The sequence below is a fragment of the Halichondria panicea genome, chromosome 9 (assembly GCF_963675165.1).
Source record: "Halichondria panicea chromosome 9, odHalPani1.1, whole genome shotgun sequence".
Lineage (NCBI taxonomy): Eukaryota > Metazoa > Porifera > Demospongiae > Suberitida > Halichondriidae > Halichondria > Halichondria panicea.
In genome coordinates this window covers 790,824-809,200 of record NC_087385.1, presented here as the reverse complement: position 1 = coordinate 809,200, position 18,377 = coordinate 790,824, and the positions used below count along the sequence as shown (strand labels likewise).

General features: G+C 43.9%; 4 protein-coding genes and 3 long non-coding RNA genes across 14 annotated transcripts; 2 read left to right on the top strand and 5 right to left on the bottom strand.

The window, feature by feature from the left end:
• Nucleotide 1: 1 nt before the first annotated feature.
• LOC135340874 (uncharacterized) lies at nucleotides 2-904 on the top strand. Its single transcript, XR_010396478.1, has 3 exons — nucleotides 2-363; nucleotides 453-573; nucleotides 640-904. It is a non-coding gene; the product is annotated as an uncharacterized LOC135340874 (long non-coding RNA).
• LOC135340870 (uncharacterized) lies at nucleotides 654-4,520 on the bottom strand. Of its 8 annotated transcripts, none has more exons than XR_010396464.1 (16): nucleotides 4,120-4,520; nucleotides 3,887-4,003; nucleotides 3,694-3,825; nucleotides 3,510-3,641; nucleotides 3,327-3,457; nucleotides 3,149-3,273; nucleotides 2,859-3,107; nucleotides 2,680-2,805; nucleotides 2,502-2,549; nucleotides 2,248-2,355; nucleotides 2,126-2,170; nucleotides 1,824-1,958; nucleotides 1,582-1,651; nucleotides 1,426-1,523; nucleotides 1,314-1,371; nucleotides 1,012-1,167 (listed from the first exon to the last, which is right to left on the bottom strand). It is a non-coding gene; the product is annotated as an uncharacterized LOC135340870 (long non-coding RNA). The 8 variants fall into 8 exon arrangements; XR_010396465.1 differs by having other exon boundaries at nucleotides 2,859-2,942; XR_010396466.1 differs by lacking the exon at nucleotides 1,012-1,167 and adding an exon at nucleotides 654-743 and having other exon boundaries at nucleotides 2,859-3,273.
• LOC135340869 (uncharacterized) lies at nucleotides 4,508-5,416 on the top strand. Its single transcript, XR_010396461.1, has 2 exons — nucleotides 4,508-4,667; nucleotides 5,009-5,416. It is a non-coding gene; the product is annotated as an uncharacterized LOC135340869 (long non-coding RNA).
• LOC135340867 (probable phospholipid-transporting ATPase IIA) lies at nucleotides 5,403-14,174 on the bottom strand. The gene is made up of 29 exons (XM_064537288.1): nucleotides 13,990-14,174; nucleotides 13,736-13,924; nucleotides 13,413-13,488; nucleotides 13,291-13,362; nucleotides 13,107-13,220; nucleotides 12,457-12,565; nucleotides 12,148-12,206; nucleotides 11,944-12,084; nucleotides 11,806-11,886; nucleotides 11,604-11,756; nucleotides 11,334-11,423; nucleotides 11,206-11,276; nucleotides 10,870-11,035; nucleotides 10,484-10,540; nucleotides 10,352-10,429; nucleotides 9,971-10,183; nucleotides 9,708-9,873; nucleotides 9,362-9,432; nucleotides 9,102-9,185; nucleotides 8,758-8,880; nucleotides 8,593-8,640; nucleotides 8,294-8,392; nucleotides 8,147-8,236; nucleotides 7,644-7,942; nucleotides 7,442-7,508; nucleotides 7,255-7,319; nucleotides 6,878-7,044; nucleotides 6,052-6,255; nucleotides 5,403-5,783 (listed from the first exon to the last, which is right to left on the bottom strand). Exons 1-29 carry the CDS (start codon nucleotides 14,085-14,087, stop codon nucleotides 5,608-5,610), a joined length of 3,426 nt encoding a protein of 1,141 aa, XP_064393358.1. The 5' UTR covers nucleotides 14,088-14,174; the 3' UTR covers nucleotides 5,403-5,607.
• A 210-nt stretch (nucleotides 14,175-14,384) lies between these two features.
• LOC135341223 (mitogen-activated protein kinase kinase kinase 7-like) lies at nucleotides 14,385-14,959 on the bottom strand. Its single transcript, XM_064537737.1, has 2 exons — nucleotides 14,801-14,959; nucleotides 14,385-14,732 (listed from the first exon to the last, which is right to left on the bottom strand). The coding sequence occupies exons 1-2, from the start codon at nucleotides 14,957-14,959 to the stop codon at nucleotides 14,385-14,387; spliced, it is 507 nt and encodes a 168-aa protein (XP_064393807.1).
• On the bottom strand, nucleotides 14,952-17,408 carry LOC135340853 (myosin heavy chain, muscle-like). The gene is made up of 3 exons (XM_064537265.1): nucleotides 17,245-17,408; nucleotides 15,869-16,016; nucleotides 14,952-15,746 (listed from the first exon to the last, which is right to left on the bottom strand). The coding sequence occupies exons 1-3, from the start codon at nucleotides 17,281-17,283 to the stop codon at nucleotides 15,097-15,099; spliced, it is 837 nt and encodes a 278-aa protein (XP_064393335.1). The 5' UTR covers nucleotides 17,284-17,408; the 3' UTR covers nucleotides 14,952-15,096.
• A 526-nt stretch (nucleotides 17,409-17,934) lies between these two features.
• LOC135341222 (kelch domain-containing protein 2-like) lies at nucleotides 17,935-18,294 on the bottom strand. The gene has a single exon (XM_064537736.1). It carries the CDS (start codon nucleotides 18,292-18,294, stop codon nucleotides 17,935-17,937), a length of 360 nt encoding a protein of 119 aa, XP_064393806.1.
• Between the last annotated feature and the right edge of the window lie 83 nt (nucleotides 18,295-18,377).

Here is an 18,377-nt window from a genome sequence, read left to right as displayed (position 1 = left end):
AGCATGCATGGTAATGCTGCATGCATGATAATTATAATTATTACGCCTCTACCGTATTACTAGAATATTTTGCAGGTGAAAAACCTTTGCGAATGAGCCAAATCAGCAGAAAATTTGACCCTTTGCGATCTAACTATTGTGTTCTGGCAAGTATTTACTAGTAATAATTTAGGTTTTGCGGATTTTATTGATCAACCCTCGCAAAATTCGCAAATGTTTGATGCTCGCAAAACATTCTAGTAATAATTATGGTACATTAATTTGCATCAATATTGTATAGGAATTTGCTATGGATTCCAACTGATGGAAGTTCAGGAATCCCCCAACATTCCTTCACTATCTTATATGAACGATTCTCATCAGGTATAAATGCTATATATATCGGGATGATTATTTTTGAACTCTTCCGGCATGCAATTGCATAATATAATTATATGCCCTTGTATCTGCAGCACCTGAAGTCATCATATACGACAATAGTTGCAACCTGCACCAATACTAGAGAGCCCCCCTTTTTCAGGCACAGTCGGTTTCTAGGTCTAGTAGATCGTTTCCATTGGCCAAATCATTCAGGTATATAATAATTGTATGTTAAGTATAATTATGATTTTAATTACCATGCACTTATATATCATACAGGATGCAGTGTTGCTTACAAAATGAGCACCTATAGACAATATGATGCCTTGAACAGCCAGATGGTAGAGCAAAGCAATTCATGCTTGAAGAGAATCAAATCGTCACTGTCGTATATGAATAAAAGAAATTTCCTCACACATTGTGGATTTTATTTATGGTATCACAATCAGAAAAAACTATAAGTATAATGTACTCACATGCATGATGGTCTTGTCATGCACTTTTTGTTTTTACAACCATGAATTTAAAATTGTGGCGTCACTTGTTCTGACTTATCATGCATGCGTTACAATAAGGGGTGACTGAAGAAATTACACACAACACAATCATATTATATGCATGGGGGAATAACAGATGAAAAACTATATGAGGGAAACTAGTAACTATATTATTGCACATAATTATATACAATAAAAAATAAACATTCTGATCTATACTACAAGCTATACAATTAATGTTAAGTAAAAATAGCAGTTAAGGCTTCGATTTTGCTGTCTTCTTAACAGATACACTGGCATCATCATCAGTCTATTGCATAGTAGACAATGTCGGTATAGTTTATATACCAGCATGCATTGAAGCATGCTCATATACACATTATACAAGTACATAGCAATCAACGTTTGTGAATGCATGAACACAATCATGAGTGCGTGTCAGTGTGGTGTACTCACCTGCAGATCTGTATTAGCAACCCTTTTACTCCTTCTGACGCCGTGAGATGTCTTTTGGCTGCAGTATATAGGTACACATGCATGAGGGAGTAGCCAAAATCATTTTTTTTACCTTTGTTGAGTGGAGTAGCATGATAACAGGATCAATCCACGTAATTCAGCAGTGTTTACAGACTTTTGCAGGTGCTTTGATGCAGGTAGTCCAGAAAACTGATCAATTGTGTTAGTGTAAATACTCACAAATGCTTTTACATATACCATCACGTACCTTGACCATTGTCATAATAATTATTGTGTATCACATGAATGCCACATTCAACTCCATCCTGAGCGGCCACCTAATACAATAAACATTCGTGAAATAAAATCCATCACGAAACAATTAAGGAGTGCGTGGAGTATCCAAGAAGACAAAAAAAATTGCATTTGGGGCAACTAAGCAAGTCAATGATTTAACTTTTATGATTACCCCATGCATGTGCACTCTATAAATTATTATAAATTATATACCTTCACACACTGTATATCCATCTTTGCAGGTGATCGAATGCACATGCTTAAGAATTGATTAATGTCTTGTGCATGCATGTTGCCTGCTCAGTAAAAGGTGAGAGAATTGGCGACTGGGAGTCAAGAACATAGACACTACAGAAAAGGAAAATTGTACTCACATTAGTAATAACCTTTTTGACAGACCAACAAAACATGTAATCCTATCACACAATATAATGCATCCATGAGGAGCTCACATGCATGTATGGGTACTGGTCGAATTAGACTCCAGAAACTCAATCACATGCATAATAACATACGTTTTCTTTGGGAGATTGACAGCAACAAGAATCCCGTGCCAGCCTCTATATGATGTATACGTTGGAACAATGAAATTCTCATAAACACAATATGAAAGTGAATTCAGTGTGACAACTTATACCTTACTCTACACGGAAACAGAATCCTTAATGTCATTGTAGATTTCAGCATACAGAGTCGCAGTGAGGCTTTCATTCAGTCTGATGTATAATAGAGTCTGTAGATGCAGCTGTATGGTGAGTTTTTACGACAGTAGTCTGACAAATTGTGTAAACAAAATTAATAATTATAGACTTGAATTAGTCGATATCATTGTGATCATCACAGCTGTAAAAGTGTACATACCAGACTGTCGTGTGTTACTTATTACCTTACCTGTCGTATAGGCTGTTGTCTATCCAATTTCCGGCTGGATATGATATTCTGATAGACCATGCAGGAAACAGGTTTTCGAGTTTCCAACAAAGCCACCATGCATGCAGCATTTGAAATGAGCTGATACCCACCTATAAAAGAATGAATGCAAGCTAAGCTGCATGAACTATTTTCTTACCTGTCAGTGTCGTCCAGGCCGTTGGTCCACCCAGTTTCCAAAACAGAAAAGGTTATGGGCCAACGTCCAGGTTTATTAGTATAACTGCATGATGCCAACGGAGAGCCACCAAGCTCTGACAACCAACTATGCAGGAACACATTAAAAGAATGCTCAAGCTGCGTGAACTATTTTCTTACTTGTCGTCCAGGCCGTTGGTCCACCTAGTTTCCTTAATTGATGCAAACAAGAGACACTAAGCTTTGAAATGAGCTGACACCAACCTGGAACACATTGCATTCAAGCTGCGTGAACTATTTCTTACTTGTCGTCCAGGCCGTTGGTCCACCTAGTTTCCAGAAGCAGGACATCTTATGGACCAACGAGCAGGTTTTCTAGTTTAAAGATGCCAACGGAGACACCATGCAAGCTTTGAAGCTCACACCAACCTGGAACACATTAAAAGAAAGTGCGTGAACTATTTTCTTACTTGTCGTTCAGGCCATTAATTGTCCACCCAGTTTCCAGAAACATGAAACCTTATATGGATCAACGAGCAGGTTTTCCAGTTTAATGATGCCAACGGAGACACCATGCAAGCTTGCTCACACCAAACTGGAGAACACATTAAGAAGAATACATTCTAAGTGTGCGAACTATTTTTTTACTTGTCGTCCAGGCCGTTGGTCCATCCAGTTTCCAGAAACAGGAAACCTCATAGACCAACAAGCAGGATTTCCAGTTTATAATGATGCAACGGAGACACCAAGCTTTGAAATGAGCTCATAATCACACCAAACTGGAGAACATATTAAAAGAATACATTCAAAGTGCGCGAACTATTGTTTTACTTGTCGTCCAGGCCGTTGGTCTATCCAGTTTCCAGAAACAGGAAACCTCATAGACCAACAAGCAGGATTTCCAGTTTATAATGATGCCAACGGAGACACCAAGCTTTGAAATGAGCTCATAATCACACCAAACTGGAGAACACATTAAAAGAATACATTCAAAGTGCGCGAACTATTTTTTTACTTGTCGTCCAGGCCGTTGGTCCATCCAGTTTCCAGAAACAGGAAACCTCATAGACCAACAAGCAGGATTTCCAGTTTATAATGATGCCAACGGAGACACCAAGCTTTGAAATGAGCTCATAATCACACCAAACTGGGGAACACAGAATGCATTCAAAGTGCATGCATTCAAAGTGCGTGAACTATTTTTTTACTTGTCGTCCAGGCCGTTGGTCCACCTAGTTTCCAGAAACGGCCTCCTGTATGGACTAACGAGCAGGTTTTCCTGATGCCAACGAAGACACCAAGCTTTTAAATGAGCTCGGATACGGCTATAAAAAAGAATGCATGCAAAGTACAATGTATTTTCTTGCTTGTTATCCAGCCCGTTGGTCCACCCACTGAAATAGGAACTTTAATGGACCAACGAATGCATTTTCAGGTTTACCTGATACCAACGGAGCCATACCGAGAATGTTTAAACACTTGTACTTTGTGTAGGGAGTGAAAGGACGACACCAAGGAGACCTGGACCAGCTGTTCCATACCTTTCTTAAATTGTTGCTTCAATTATAGATATATAGTAGAGGAATCGACAGACATGTTTCGAGAGATTACTCCCTTACTTCTTCTACTATCTATGCTTCAATCAACAGTAGATCTAGTCTACATGCTGCAGTGGATACTTGAGCGTCTAGCACTGTACTGTGTACGTGTGCATACTGCATGGGGCTTGTGTGTGTGAGCCCCACCCACCTGCAGGCTCTCAGCCTCCTCATGACGTAATCTACCGTTGGTCCATTCATCAGAGTCCATTGCCACAATCTGGAAAGTGTAATAACTCCAGAGAGCTGCTATTGTTGTTGGAGTTCTGTTGATCTTGCATACCAGCCACGCCCCCACTATTGCAGTTATGAGGAGCCCACTCCCAAATTGCAAAATGGCTAGCTGGAGGAGGTGTAGAGATCTGAAGGTTGTCTAGCGCTGCAGGAGTAGGTGAGTGTAACTAGGAATACTAGGAATATTGCACATACAGCTTATACCCATAGGCCTGTCAATGGGCAATATTATAGGTCTAGGTCTAGTCTAGTTGCAGAGCATGTCGTACAATGTGTAAAGATTGCTCATGACAGTGTGTGTATTTATCATTGTGTAGAATGGAAACTACATTATGTTGCCTTAAAACTGATTAAGATGTACATGTAGGTATTACTGTACACTGTTAATTACCGTCACAGCATGACATGCCTACCATAATAGTCATCCATGTCTTCACTTCATTGAGATATCTTTGCTAACACGTAATCTGTTTTACTGTTTCCTTAATTTCCCTGTAGGTGGTCAGTCCCAGTTCTCTGTAGCTACCCTGGATGTGGACGGCATGGCTGGTCGCAATGAGGAGAGGATGAGACGATTGGACGCTATACTCAACGCTGGGACCCACACTGGCAGTAGTCGAGGCGTGGGAGGACACAGTGGAGTGGGCGGACCCAGTAGAAGTGTGAGGGGAGTGGAGCCGGGGGAGGACTCGGAATCAATCATCAGTAATTTCCTCAATCGTAGGGGACCGGGACGACCATCACTGACACGAGGCTCAGAGATGAGTCTGGAGTGTGAGACTGCCTACCAGAGACTGGGAACTCCAAGCAATTAACATAATTATGTACAATAATTTATGTATGTTATATCTTTCAAATTAATGGTCGCTCATTGAATAAAAATTCTCATTGATTATGTCAAATTAACTGTTAATGTTGTTGTTTAAATTTGAAGCAAAAATTACAAATAATATTATTAACAATGAATATATAATTATGTGTTGAGAGAGTCCATGGTACAAAATTCTACTTATGAGGAATTAATGTCGGTCATCCAAATAAAAATTATGTGATAGAAATTGATTTGCACTGTATAATTATAATATATAATACATGTACTAGCAAGTTAGTTTGCAACAGTTTCTAAGCATGGTGTTCTTCTTGAGTAGCTTGGTGTAGCTGGAGGGAGCACACCATCGCTGCATGAACTTGGCAATGAACAGTGGCACGCAACTTGCTCCAGTCACAGCCAGCGTCTTCCACACAAAACCAAACGTCAGTAAGAAGGAGGAGTCTACAGTGTGTGTGTGTGTGGGGGGGGGGGGGGGGGGGGTAAGTACATATCAATAATTGTAGAATATTTTAGCTAGCCAAAAACTCACATAATTAAGTTCGAATTTCTAAGCACTCACATGAAATACAATCAGCACCACCATATTTTTACTGCTCCTGATACATTATGCCTCAGGCAATCAGTAATTTAAAAATTTGTAACAGTCACTGAGAATGTTTCTACTCACACAGTTGCTAGAATTACATGCGTACGTATTAACGACTCTCACCAAAATAATCCTTGAGGACAAAGAGAGAGAGGATATAAATGACGACAGAGACGACCTCGGCCAGGACCATCAGGAAGTGCCATGTTCGTATCTTGAGTGCCACCATAAGTAGCTCTGTGAGTACGAGGGCCGTGAACGTGATGGACACAACGTGGATGAACTGCGACTCAAAGAGAAGGAATCCCACCAGCATGATCACACCACCTGTGTGTGTATGTGGGGGGGTGTGGTGTGTGGGGGAGTGGGTGTTGGTAGGTGTGTCTATGACAGAGAGAGTTCTGTGAACGTGTAAATGGGGCAAGAATACTGTAGGAAGCTTACAGCCGGTACTAAGGTTATGGCTGTTGAAAGATGTACAACGTACCACCATTATTTTATTAACAGTTCAGGGATGCTTTTAGCTGCCATATCTTGAATTCCGTGGATCTAATTTCAACGATTTTAGGATTTTATGAAAGCTTAGAAGGAGACCTTTCAAATGGTACCATCAAAGTTCATATTTGAGAGATAAAAATATTTGCCAATTTGGTTGGACCATGGATTATATATATATAGCCCATGGACCAAAGCCGAAAAATGACAAATTATGGCCCCGCCTGAATTTTGGATTTAAACACATCATTTAAAAGGTGTTTTTCTAAGCTTTCAGAAAATCATAATATTTTTGACATTGGATCAACGATACTAAAGTTACGGCTGTTTTAAAGACGTACAGCTAGAAGCAAGGTTAAATTAAGCAAATAAACAATTAAGTGGGCTTTTACAAGCACCTACAGGTATACAAGTGGTCAATATTCACTAGCTTTAAAGAGTCCAAGTGGTTAACCTTGATAGATGGAGATGAGGACCCAGATGAGGAATGTTTTGAGTGTGAGAGATCGTCCCTTCATCAGCTCCTGGTAGAGTTCAGGGTACATAAGAGCAATATCAGCTGATACGTCTTCATCCAGAGCCAGTGAGAACACAGGGAACATGGTGTAGATCGTGGAGTACCTGTGTGTGTGTGTGTGTGTGTGTGTGTGTGTGTGTGTGTGTGTGTGTGAGGGGGTGGGTAGGGTGTTGGGTTCATGTACCCTAGCTAATATATACATAGCTCCCTATAAACAGTTACAGCTTACATGTAGCTACCATACTCATGGTATTAAAAATGATGAATTTGGGTAACAGAAAATTTTACAATGTATAGGTAATATCCCAACTCACCCGACCATGAGCACTCCTTCATAGAGGGCTACAGCTGCAAAGTAGAATATAGAAGAAAACACAGCCTGTAAGGGAGAGGCATCAGTGAATCACATCTAGTTACACAACACACCACCCCACCCACACACACTACACTCACCACCCTACACACACACTACACTCACCACCCCACACACACTACACTCACCTGCATGACGGAGATTATGAGACCTCTGTGCATCACAAACTGACTTAGAGCAGCCGACCTCTTGTAACTACAGAAAAAACAAACAAAAAACATAATCATGACAACTTATGAAAAGTACTACTAAACACATAATTTGTTCACTTGTATGATCGTATGCACATGTATACATAGTGTAGCTTTCTCATTAATTACAGGGGCTCACCTGTTCCTCCCATGCCAGACTAATAATCGACTGATGTGGCTGAACTGAGTGACAGAGAAGTCAGCTGCTAGAGATGCTTGCTTCCCCTCCTTCCCCACAATCCCCACTCCAACATTAGCCGCCTGGATCATACTTACATCGTTACCCCCGTCCCCAACCGCACACACGAGTTTGTGGGTGTGGTTTCGTAGGAGACTGACGACCTGTGCCTTGTGAGTGGGCGAGCACCGACAGCAGATGACAGCTGGACACTGACACGCCAGCTCAACAAACTCACTCTTGTAGTACTGGAGACACAGCTGTGTGTGTGTGTGGTGTGTGGGTGGGAGACGAGTTCATAAACAGCCCAATGTTCATTAGTCTAAGAGTGCAGGGTGTATGTTATGTAAATATAGGGGCCAAGAATTGCTGTCAGCACAGTATAAACTTGGTGCATAAGCACATTCTCGAAAATAAGTCGATCTTCTATAATTATAAGTTTCCCTACAAAGTACAGTGCATACCTCGAGTGAGTCCCCTGCTATTATGAGAGCACAGTCGTTCTTCTTCCTCCAGTTGTTGAGCTCAGTGTGAGCCTCACTCCGGCTGCCCACCTGACACAGGGGGAGGGGGTTCATGTCATCACATGACCAGGCAGAGAACTGGCTTACTTGTTTGAAGGTGAAGAGAGTCTGTGTCTTAGAGATGAGCTTTGAGCTACGTCCAATACTAGTGGCTGTCTCCAACTTGTCCCCAGTCAACATCCACACCTGTACACAGTGTGATATCCATTCACTTCTACATCATGACAACACTAGTGGTTTGAACTATTATTAATGCTTGATCGAGGCACTAAAAAGGGAGAATATACACACAGGTACTATCTCTACAGAAACATCAACAAAAATGAAGCATCACAGAAGACTACTCAATCTAGAGACCTGCCCCAAGGCATGTAGATATGGCTCACCTTGATACCAGCATTCTTGAGCAGCTCCAGTGTGGGCCTGACATCAGTCTGCAATGGATTGGAGTACATGTACATTATTTTGAACTCAGAGGTTGAAGTACTACAGTAAATGTATCAAGGTCGGAATTAATGTGCAGAAAATGTCAATGCAAAGCTCGAGATCACCTGCAGCTGGTCCTCCACTCCAGTGATACAGAGGAGCTCCAAGTTCTCCTCCAGTCCCCCCACAACTGCCGCCACCTGGGAGGCCCGATCAGTCACACTCAGTTTGGCCTGCTTGTACCGAGTCTGGAGTGTATGTAGGGAGGTAGTATACCACACTGACACACAATCCATGCAGCTACGTTACACACTGCCGTAAAAATGTGCAAGTTTGGGTGCTACTAATTTCATCCCTCTCAAAGCAAGCTACTGAACACTCACACTATAACAAAGCTCTCTTAATGGTCAGCTGTGCTGTTAGCTTTGTAGCTACATACATGTACATGTAAGATCATTTGTACACGTACCTCAAAGCTGGCGTACTGATCTTCAGTGAGCACCCTCTTCCCCACCACTAGAGTATGCAGTCCCTCCCTCGCCATGTTACCACACTAGTGGGGAGAGATGAAAAGGTTAATAATTTCATGTAGCTAAAAAATCACCAAGGCTAAAACAGCCTGTGCTTGTTCGATCAGAAAGCAATCACTGATCATTAGATGGCCTGTCAAAGGACACACTCGTAACTCAGTTATAAACACTCAATGTCTGTCTCTGTGTTCTCACGTACTTCTTCATCCAGCCAGTCGTTGTATTGCACTATAGAGGCCATGACAGTGTCTGCACCCTTCATGTAGAACACTAGTAGTGTGTGTGGGGGGTAGGAACACTCTATACAGGGGGTAGTGTGTGTGGGGGGTAGGAACACTCTATACAGGGGTAGTGTGTGTGGGGGGGTAGGAACACTGTATACAGGGGGCAAAGAACAGAGTTCAACCCAAACACATAAGCAGCAGTACATTGTACGTACACACAATAAAACCATACTAAACAAACTGTACAGGCTGGTACACAAGATGTAGGCACACAGTATAAGCGCTCTGTTACACTGTGCATTGTATATGTAAACTAACCACCTACCTTCACAACGATGCCCATCCTCTTTGACTCTGAAGTGAAGGGAAAGAGCTGCAATATCTTGTAGTGGAGTCTGTGGCCATTGGGTCCTTGTAGCTGCATGCTGGTTAGGTCTCGCTCCACCAGGGTCAGTCCTACACTCTCACTCCACTTCACTAGAGCTATCTGTGTAATAATAGCATTTTAGCTAAGATAATGGGAAAGCTATGGCTTGTTCAACTACAGGACCTTGTATTGAGGGAACTTCCCTAACAAACTGTACCTCATCAGGACTTGAGGCTTGATATGAAATACTGCCACTCTGGTTAGACCTATCCTTTTCGTACAGCACCACCGCCTCTTGCTCTGACCCACTATCACATGACCCGTCCTCCAAGTCATGTGACTCATCTTCGTTCAGTACAGGGGACACATTGTGACAGAGAGCAATCGCCTTCACACACTCAAACAGATGATTAATGGATGCTCGCTGAGACTGTTTGAGAGGGGGGGGGGGTAGTACAGTTGGTAGGCATACCTCTCGACAGTAACTATGATCAGTGTTTCTACTAGGATGCTTTCTGCAAAAACGCCTCTCAGAGTAAATGCTGTACACTACTTAGCTCATCTTATGAGTTACATGTGTACGTAGCTTGGGTCTTACGATTGCAGGTCTTTGCCCAGTTTGTGGAGTAATGACTTCCGACTGTTCCTGAAACACTTGTCTCACGTTCTCCTTCACCTGTATATGCACGATGGATGATACTGCCACATTGTACTGACAGTATAGGCTCACCTCTGGCATGGACTCTGTACTGTAGGCACCACTACCCAAGTGGAGCTTACGAAACACCTGCAGACAAGAAGAGCAGGTAAACCAGTATCTCAAACATTGATTACAAGTTACATAACTACATGTGTATCCCCACAATCACTTCACCAACTCACAATACAAAGTATACATGTAGTATATAATACATGTATATTATAGACTGCAAAAGCATACAGCAGGCAGACCAGTAAATCTCTATGTATTACACATAATATGTACGTAACTAGACAAGATTCACCAGCTCACATGTACGGTAGACAGACCAGTACCTTCTATGGAAATGCCAACAAAGCTTCCATTGTAGACATTAATACTAAGTTAAACACGTTCATTATGACCCTTGACCTCACCATCTCATTCCTGGTGAGAGTGCCAGTCTTGTCAGTGAGGAGGTACTCTATCCTGCCCAGCTCCTCAGGAATGGTGCTGGTACGGACAATGGTGTCCGGGATGAGACCATCTCTCTGTATGCTCCAGCTGTATAACACCTTCCCCATATCCAGGTTCACACGGAGACTGTGTGTGTGTGTGTGTGTGTGTGTGTGTTTGTGTGTGTGTGTGTGTGGGTGGGTGTGTGTGGTGGGTGTAGGTAGAGGTGACTGCCGAACTATTCCATTGCACATGTAGTTCTTACTCATACACACAACTATATAGAGGACTGTGATTCAAGAGCCTATAGTGGGTACCTGATTGGAATGATGTAGGAGAAGAGGATGACATATCGAATGAGGTACACAAACCAGAGCCCAGAGAAACCCTACATGTACATGTACAGTGATGACGCTAGTACACATACACCAGAGGTTGTGCAAACCTTGAGTGCCAGCATGGCTACAGAGAACACTACAGTGGCTAGGAACAGAATCTTGGTCAGTCTGTTGATCTCCAGGTCCACCAAACCAATCTGCAGTATTGAAAAATCATTTGTAATGAAAGATCATGTGTATATATATACACACCCATAGCCGGCCCTACACAGTAACAAGTTGTCTGTACATACATTTTGTACACATACCAACAGTACTTTTACGGTACAGCATGCATCAAATACAAGTGTGTGTGTGTGGGGGGTCCGGTCCCTTGCCTTTGATCTTGGGGTGGTGGTGTTCATGACGCTCCTCGTATCACCCCCAGTGTAGATAACCACACCCACTGCACATCCTGACGCTAGTACAGTGTTGGCCCACAGTGTGTTCTCCACTCCAAGCGGGTCTTCCTTGGTCTCGGAATCAGAATTCTGCTACATAGGAATGGGACAGTGATACATTTATAATACTTCAAATTACCGTTGTAAGTTTTCCGACAAAGCTGTGAATATCTTTTTGAGGTGGCTCTGCAAACACTGAGCCATTGATGCCAAACAGCTCCTGAGAAAACCATCATATGACTATCACATGACTAGGCCTGCTGATCACATGACCTACCTCATCGGAGGTCAGGCCCTGACAAGTGGCCACCCTCAATTTCCAGTCTGTCTCTCCGTCTAATTGGTCCGTGCGTACGAAACATGTTCCGGACTTCTCAGTGGTTCGTAGGAGAATCAGATCAGCAGGCACACGCTGATTCTGGAATGGGAGGATATCACTGATGGGTATTGGGTATGGGGTATGGGGTATTGAAATGTGTACCTTCTCTAAGATAAGAATGTCAGAGACTTGTAGTTGACTGGCTGTAGTGACCACTCTCCCTGCATGTGTTGGAGAGTGCAAATGAGAGTATATGGTAGTTTAGGAAGAAGAACTACACAAGTCTCAGTTGTTGAGCTCTGGTGGTGGTTTAAATTTCAGAAAACACGTAGACTGGTAGGTGAGAGTGTGGCATACACCAGGAGTACAAATAAGCCTATGCTTTAAAATACACAAACTCTCAGTATATAGCTGGCAGGGCAGTGTGCGTACAATATCTCAGTAGGGTTGTGTGTGTGTGTGTGTGTGTACCTTTGGGAGTCAGTTTGTGGTATCGTTGTGAGTTGATCTCCCTGTCCCTCCAATATCTCTTCAGGTCATCGTAGAACTCCCTAAGTGTTGTCACGGCAATCACGAAACACTGCAGGCCAGAAACATACATTAGACCATCATGCAGAAAATGTTTTAAATAAATCACGACAGAAAAACCAATTCTTAGGCTATTGAAATTTCTCACCAGTGGAGCCCAGTAGGTGTAGAGGTAGCCTACCCAGTTAGTCTACCCCCCTCACCAGTGGAGCCCAGTAGGTGTAGAGGTAGCCTATCCAGTTAGTCTACCCCCCTCACCAGTGGAGCCCAGTAGGTGTAGGAGGTAGCCTACCCAGTTAGTCTACCCCTCTCACCAGTGGAGCCCAGTAGGTGTAGAGGTAGCCTACCCAGTTAGTCTACCCCCCTCACCAGTGGAGCCCAGTAGGTGTAGGAGGTAGCCTACCCAGTTAGTCTACCCCCCTCACCAGTGGAGCCCAGTAGGTGTAGAGGTAGCCTACCCAGTTAGTCTACCCCCCCCTCACCAGTGGAGCCCAGTAGGTGTAGAGGTAGCCTACCCAGTTAGTCTACCCCCCTCACCAGTGGAGCCCAGTAGGTGTAGAGGTAGCCTACCCAGTTAGTCTACCCCCCCTCACCAGTGGAGCCCAGTAGGTGTAGAGGTAGCCTATCCTGAGCTGAGGAATGAACTGAGTGAGAGCCACTGCCAGAAAGTAAAGGTTCAGGAAGAACTTGAACTGCTCATACAAAATCTGTCATGAGAGGGAGAGAGAGAACACATATGACTTCAATTATTAGAGCTTCCAAAATCATTTTTTTCACCTTTGGGAAGAAGGTCCACATGGTGTACTTCTGATTGCATATCCTGTTGTGGGTGTACCTCTGATGGCTGTCCTGTGTGCAAACAATAGAGGTAGTTACACTGGGTACGAGTGACCACTCACAGTGTGGCCGAGACTGATGGTCTGTGACTGTGGTTGTTTCTTACGTCTACACACAGAGAGCAATGAAGAGACACAGCTGCACACACACACACACACACACACACACACATAATGATGATCGACATCATAACAGAGTACTGTGTATGAAATTTCCACACAGTATGTAGTAGTAGAAAGGGCTTGGTAGTAATCACTAGTATTCCTGTGAGCCCTGAAAAGCATTACTAGGCAACTTTATTGGTCTTAAATTAACCGTCCAATGTCTCTACATGTACACGTACAGTTACAGTAAATTAATATCAAAAGTCTGATTTCTCACTCACTTCTTGAGTACGACGACCCATCCTCCGTTGAAGAGCAGGCTCACTAGTGTGGAGTGTGAGCGTATCCGTCGCTGCCATCTTGTGTGGCTTCCACCACCCTCCCACACAGTCTCCTCATCACTCCCGCCCACACCATCCTCACTCATGAGTGGCACCTCGTCAAGGTCCTTCACATCCAGCGCAGAGTATCTGGAGGTAGCAAAAAGGAGACGTATTCATACGGAAATATTCAGATTATATTGGTATGAAGTTACCTTACACCTCTGCCACGCCCTCTTGTAGTGTCTATGCCACGCCCATTCCTGCTCCAAGGGGATGGGAAACTCAGTGATGGGAGCTCATCTTCATCCATGGCTTAGCTTGCTTGTCGATCGTCTAGTCTAGTCCACTAGTCTGCTACAAATTATTTCATGATCCAAATAGAGCCCATAGTGCTGACACAGCATAATAATTAGGTGCTTTCCCCTTTAGCTTGTGTACACAAACATAATCAAGTGGGCGTATAAAATTCTAATCACAAAATACACAATATCTTTATCTATGGTTGAGGTTACACCATGCACCAACACAGGCATTATACAACACTACAAAAACAGCACGATAAATCTAAAAGCATGGCATGGACTATATAGACTATCTATGTATCTATCTATAAATGTAGCAGCTCATTCAACAATTGTCGAGCGGTTGGTCGATTGTCTCTGTCTCTATGGATACAGCGACTGATGATGCCAGAGAACTGACGGTCTTGGATGGTGAGGAGTAAGCACTCACGTCCGTCATCACTCGGAAACTGGCCAGAACACATCTCGATCAGGAGCACCCCCAAACTGAACATGTCCATCTTGGTTGACTGGAGGGAAGGGGTTCTTGCCTCAGGGGCAGCATACACTGGATTACCAGGATTCTCTGTCGCCAATGCTCGCAGGGTGTTCACGGAGCCGTAGTCGGTAACCTTTGCACTCCAGCGGCCATCGGGTAGAGGAGGATGTTTGCACTGCTGATGTCACGATGGATCACTGGGTCTGGCTGCATGAGGTGGAGATAGTTGAGGGCTTGACAGACCTGCACAGAGATGGAGAGGATGTGTTCACGTGAGATACGACCTCCCTCCAGCACCCTCCTCAGACTGGTGGCCATGAGCTCTGTCAGGATGATCATCTCCCCCTCCAGCGTGGCTCCTATGAACTGGACCAGGTGTGGGTGTCGCAGACGAGCCGCCATGTTCATCTCACGAATAAACACGTGTCGATAATAGTCGGATCTGAGCTGCTCGTACAGTGTCTTGGCTGCCACCTCGATTTCTCGGAACTTGGCCACTTTGACGACCCCCCATCCTCCCCCACCGAGCTGTCTCTCTGTCATTGTGATTTCCTCGCGATGGACCACCCACTGAGTCTCCAGACCCTCTGCTCGCTCCTCTGCCAGCTGGGCTCTCCTCTCTGACCTTTGGTTTCATTTTCAGCAATCAGCTCTTGGACTCTCCTCTCAGTATCAACACGACGATGGTTGGCCTCGTATGATTCTCGTTCTTTTATCGCCATTATCCGATCTTTTTCTTGCAACAATTGTTCAGAGCGATTTTGAGTAGCTTGCTCTCTTTGCTCTGCCAGTTGTACTCTTTCCTCGGTATCTCTAAGGCGACGGTTGGCTTCGGCCAATTCTTCTTGGAAAATTTGTTGAGATTCTCTGAGTTGTCTTTCTGCATCTCCATGACGACGGTTGGCCTCAGTTAATTCATGATCCTTCTCTTGCAACTGTAGTTGGTGGTGACGTTGAGTGTCGTGCTCTCTCTGCTCTGCTGCTCGTAACTGTTGTTCCAGAGCCCTCACCCGGTCTTGAGAGGAGTGGTCGCTGGTCTCACTGACTGATGAGGCACGAGCAGTTGCTTGTCTGATCCTCTTCTCACTCAGTTGCTGGGCGGAGCCTCTAGTGTCGTTGTGGGCCACATCCACGAGAGCCCACTTCCCAGCCGAGGGTCCAGCAACAGACGCTGAGGGTCCAGTCAACTCTGTGGGGGCATTAAGGAACAAATGTAACAGTATATGCATTCAGAGTCATTGACACATGTATTGTGTGTACTTGTCTATCAGACAATAGTTGCCATGGCTACATGTACTAGTAGCTGCTCACCAAATCTCAGTATGGTGGTCCTAGCAATGGCATCTCCCCACCACTCCCACTTGCCTCCAAACACGAGGACCTCAGTGAGTCCTGGTCCCAGACTGGTGGCAGTGATGGAGTGGCTGTAACGTGGTGTCATTGACTCAGGAGGTGTCACCTGGAGGCACAAAATAAAAATAATGCTCTGATAAATAAATGTTGAGTGTACAGTAGTACTGTGTATTCTGAACAGATCATCAGATAATCCATGTACTGTATGAAATAAATATAACATTACAACACGAGGAATCTCAAGGCTATGTGTTTTATATTACAGTGACCCTTTACCAAATTATGCTTCGAGGCTACGCGACCGTGTACGGAAGGGACTGTATGACTTTTATTACACGCTTGTAACCTTGACAACGTGATATAATACAGTAAAGGTGTGTGTACATAGCACACATATTTAACATCCTCCTAGACTTCAAAGTTATTTACTCTTGTAAACTAGTGTTCAAGCTGGCGCTGTGCTAATGCCTCTCGCCATGTTTTTGCTTTCGCTCAAAAGTATTAGAGTGTTATATTAGTTTCTATAATGAATTTTATATTAAAGTTAGCTTACCTATATAAAGTCACTGAGAAGAAAAGACTTATTTATATGCATCTATTGTTGTTATTTATTGTATTATGTGGCTTACCAGGACCTCAAGAAAGAAGAAAATTGATTCTTCCAGGATCTGTAGTTCAGTGTATATAATATCAGACCTGTGTACATGCATATTGTTATCTATATTGTTATATGGTAGTGTTTTGTGGCTTACCAGGCCCTCAAGACAAAGATGATTCTGCCAGGAGGATCTGGATCTGGATCTTGGTTTCTCACACGTGGGGAATGAGCGCGCATGCGCATTACATCCACAGGAATAATAAAGGGTGTGTCCAAACAGATCAATGGCTACTGCTAGCTAGCTGTTTTAACAGATATTTTCTGAGTCTTGTAGCTAACAAAAAGCTAGCGCTTTAGTGCAAGGCTAACTCATATGTTGAATAGAAAGTATGTGCGGACAGATGATGCTATGAAAGATTCTGAAGAGACTGCAACAGCCTTCAATGTGAGTCAAACTAGCCATAACTCGAGAAAGAAGCTTTAGTTTGCTAATCCACGAATCAAAATCCAAGAGAACGTGGCTAGAAGCCTATAGAAGCTGTTAGTTTTCGTCGCATTGCAACCGTTGAGCAGTTACAGCTGGAACAGACACACACACACACACACACACACACACAGTCAGCTTTACCGTATCCCTCGTGCGGCTACGCCTCGAGGCATAATGAACGTCTCGTATCTCTTTATTACGTCCATTTATTACACGTACACTAACAGTTCATAATAAGACAAGACTCACCTCTGCCCACTTGACAGTGTCTACATCCAGTATCCACATGTCCCCCAGTGCCTTGCTGCTATTATCCACTCCTCCGTACACCAGTAGTTGAGGGTGGTCCTGGCCATAGTTGAGACAACAGGCAGCATGATTATCTCTCCCCACTGGCCATGGCTCTCCCTGTACTGGCTTCACCTTAGTGACCTCCTACACACAGTGAACACACAGTATTGTGCATTTCAATGTGGCAGTACTAATTCCAACTCACCATGGTCCTAAAATCGAATAGGTAGACTTTACTACGGCTAGATTGGTACCCTCCAAAGAGGACTGCCCTGTGCTGGTCCACCATGGTGAAGGTGAAGGCACTACAGGGAGGAGGTCTCTCTCCTCTGAGCTCAGGGGACGACCAGATACCTGGAAGTGGGGGTGGGGCAATTTAGAGAATGGTACAATGTTACATCCTCCTTATAACATTGATTGATATGAAAGTGAACATGGTTTCCTATGTGAGTGAGGGTGGGACTCCGCCCACCAGTAGCTAGATACCCTATAAGTGTATGCGTTGACAAAAATTTACCATTTTGTGTGTCAAAGAAATGAAACTCGTTTGTCCATCCCCTTCCATCAGAGTGTCCCGTCTTGTTGAATGTTGATCCTGGTTGTGTGGTGCCAATACCTTCTCCTCCAAAGCAGCACAGAGTTCTCTCATTAATTCACACGGACAAGTCCACATAAAGCCTTTTTCATAGGTTGACTACCAGAGGTTTGAACTTTGGTCCACTGGAGAGTGTCCAGATCAAGCTTGCTCATGTCATTGAAGTAAGAAGACCCATCACAACCACCAAAGGTGTACAGGCAACGACCTACACAAACAGAGCAACCACCCCGCTCTCCAGGGGGTAGAGGTCCAGTGGTGGGCAAGAGGCTCCACAGCTCAGTGCTTGGATCATACACAGCAATGATGTTAGACCCCCTCAGTCCTGGACCATAACCCCTCCACATGTAATGGCGTCCGTCAACTGCAGAGAATTGACCTAACCGAGGTGATGGTTCAACTGGAGCATCCATTACCTGCACAGGAGTGATCATGAGACAGTGTTTATGCCATCACACACACACACACACACAATCATTGGTTGAGCCTGGACTGA

Excerpts from the sequence above, each read along its gene's own strand:
- LOC135340867 (XM_064537288.1), bottom strand. The coding sequence starts at position 14,087 with ATGGATGAAGATGAGCTCCCATCACTGAGTTTCCCATCCCCTTGGAGC. Across the intron at positions 13,363-13,412 it reads CCATCAGTCTCGGCCACACT|GACAGCCATCAGAGGTACAC; the intron begins GTGAGTGGTCAC and ends GTTTGCACACAG. Across the intron at positions 11,036-11,205 it reads TCCTACATCATTCCAATCAG|TCTCCGTGTGAACCTGGATA; the intron begins GTACCCACTATA and ends ACACACACACAG.
- LOC135341223 (XM_064537737.1), bottom strand. The coding sequence starts at position 14,959 with ATGGCGGCTCGTCTGCGACACCCACACCTGGTCCAGTTCATAGGAGCC. Across the intron at positions 14,733-14,800 it reads TCCTCTCCATCTCTGTGCAG|TGCAAACATCCTCCTCTACC; the intron begins GTCTGTCAAGCC and ends TGACATCAGCAG.
- LOC135340853 (XM_064537265.1), bottom strand. The coding sequence starts at position 17,283 with ATGTGGATACTGGATGTAGACACTGTCAAGTGGGCAGAG. Across the intron at positions 16,017-17,244 it reads ACACTGTCAAGTGGGCAGAG|GTGACACCTCCTGAGTCAAT; the intron begins GTGAGTCTTGTC and ends TTGTGCCTCCAG. Across the intron at positions 15,747-15,868 it reads GACCACCATACTGAGATTTG|AGTTGACTGGACCCTCAGCG; the intron begins GTGAGCAGCTAC and ends ATGCCCCCACAG.
- LOC135341222 (XM_064537736.1), bottom strand. The coding sequence starts at position 18,294 with ATGGATGCTCCAGTTGAACCATCACCTCGGTTAGGTCAATTCTCTGCA.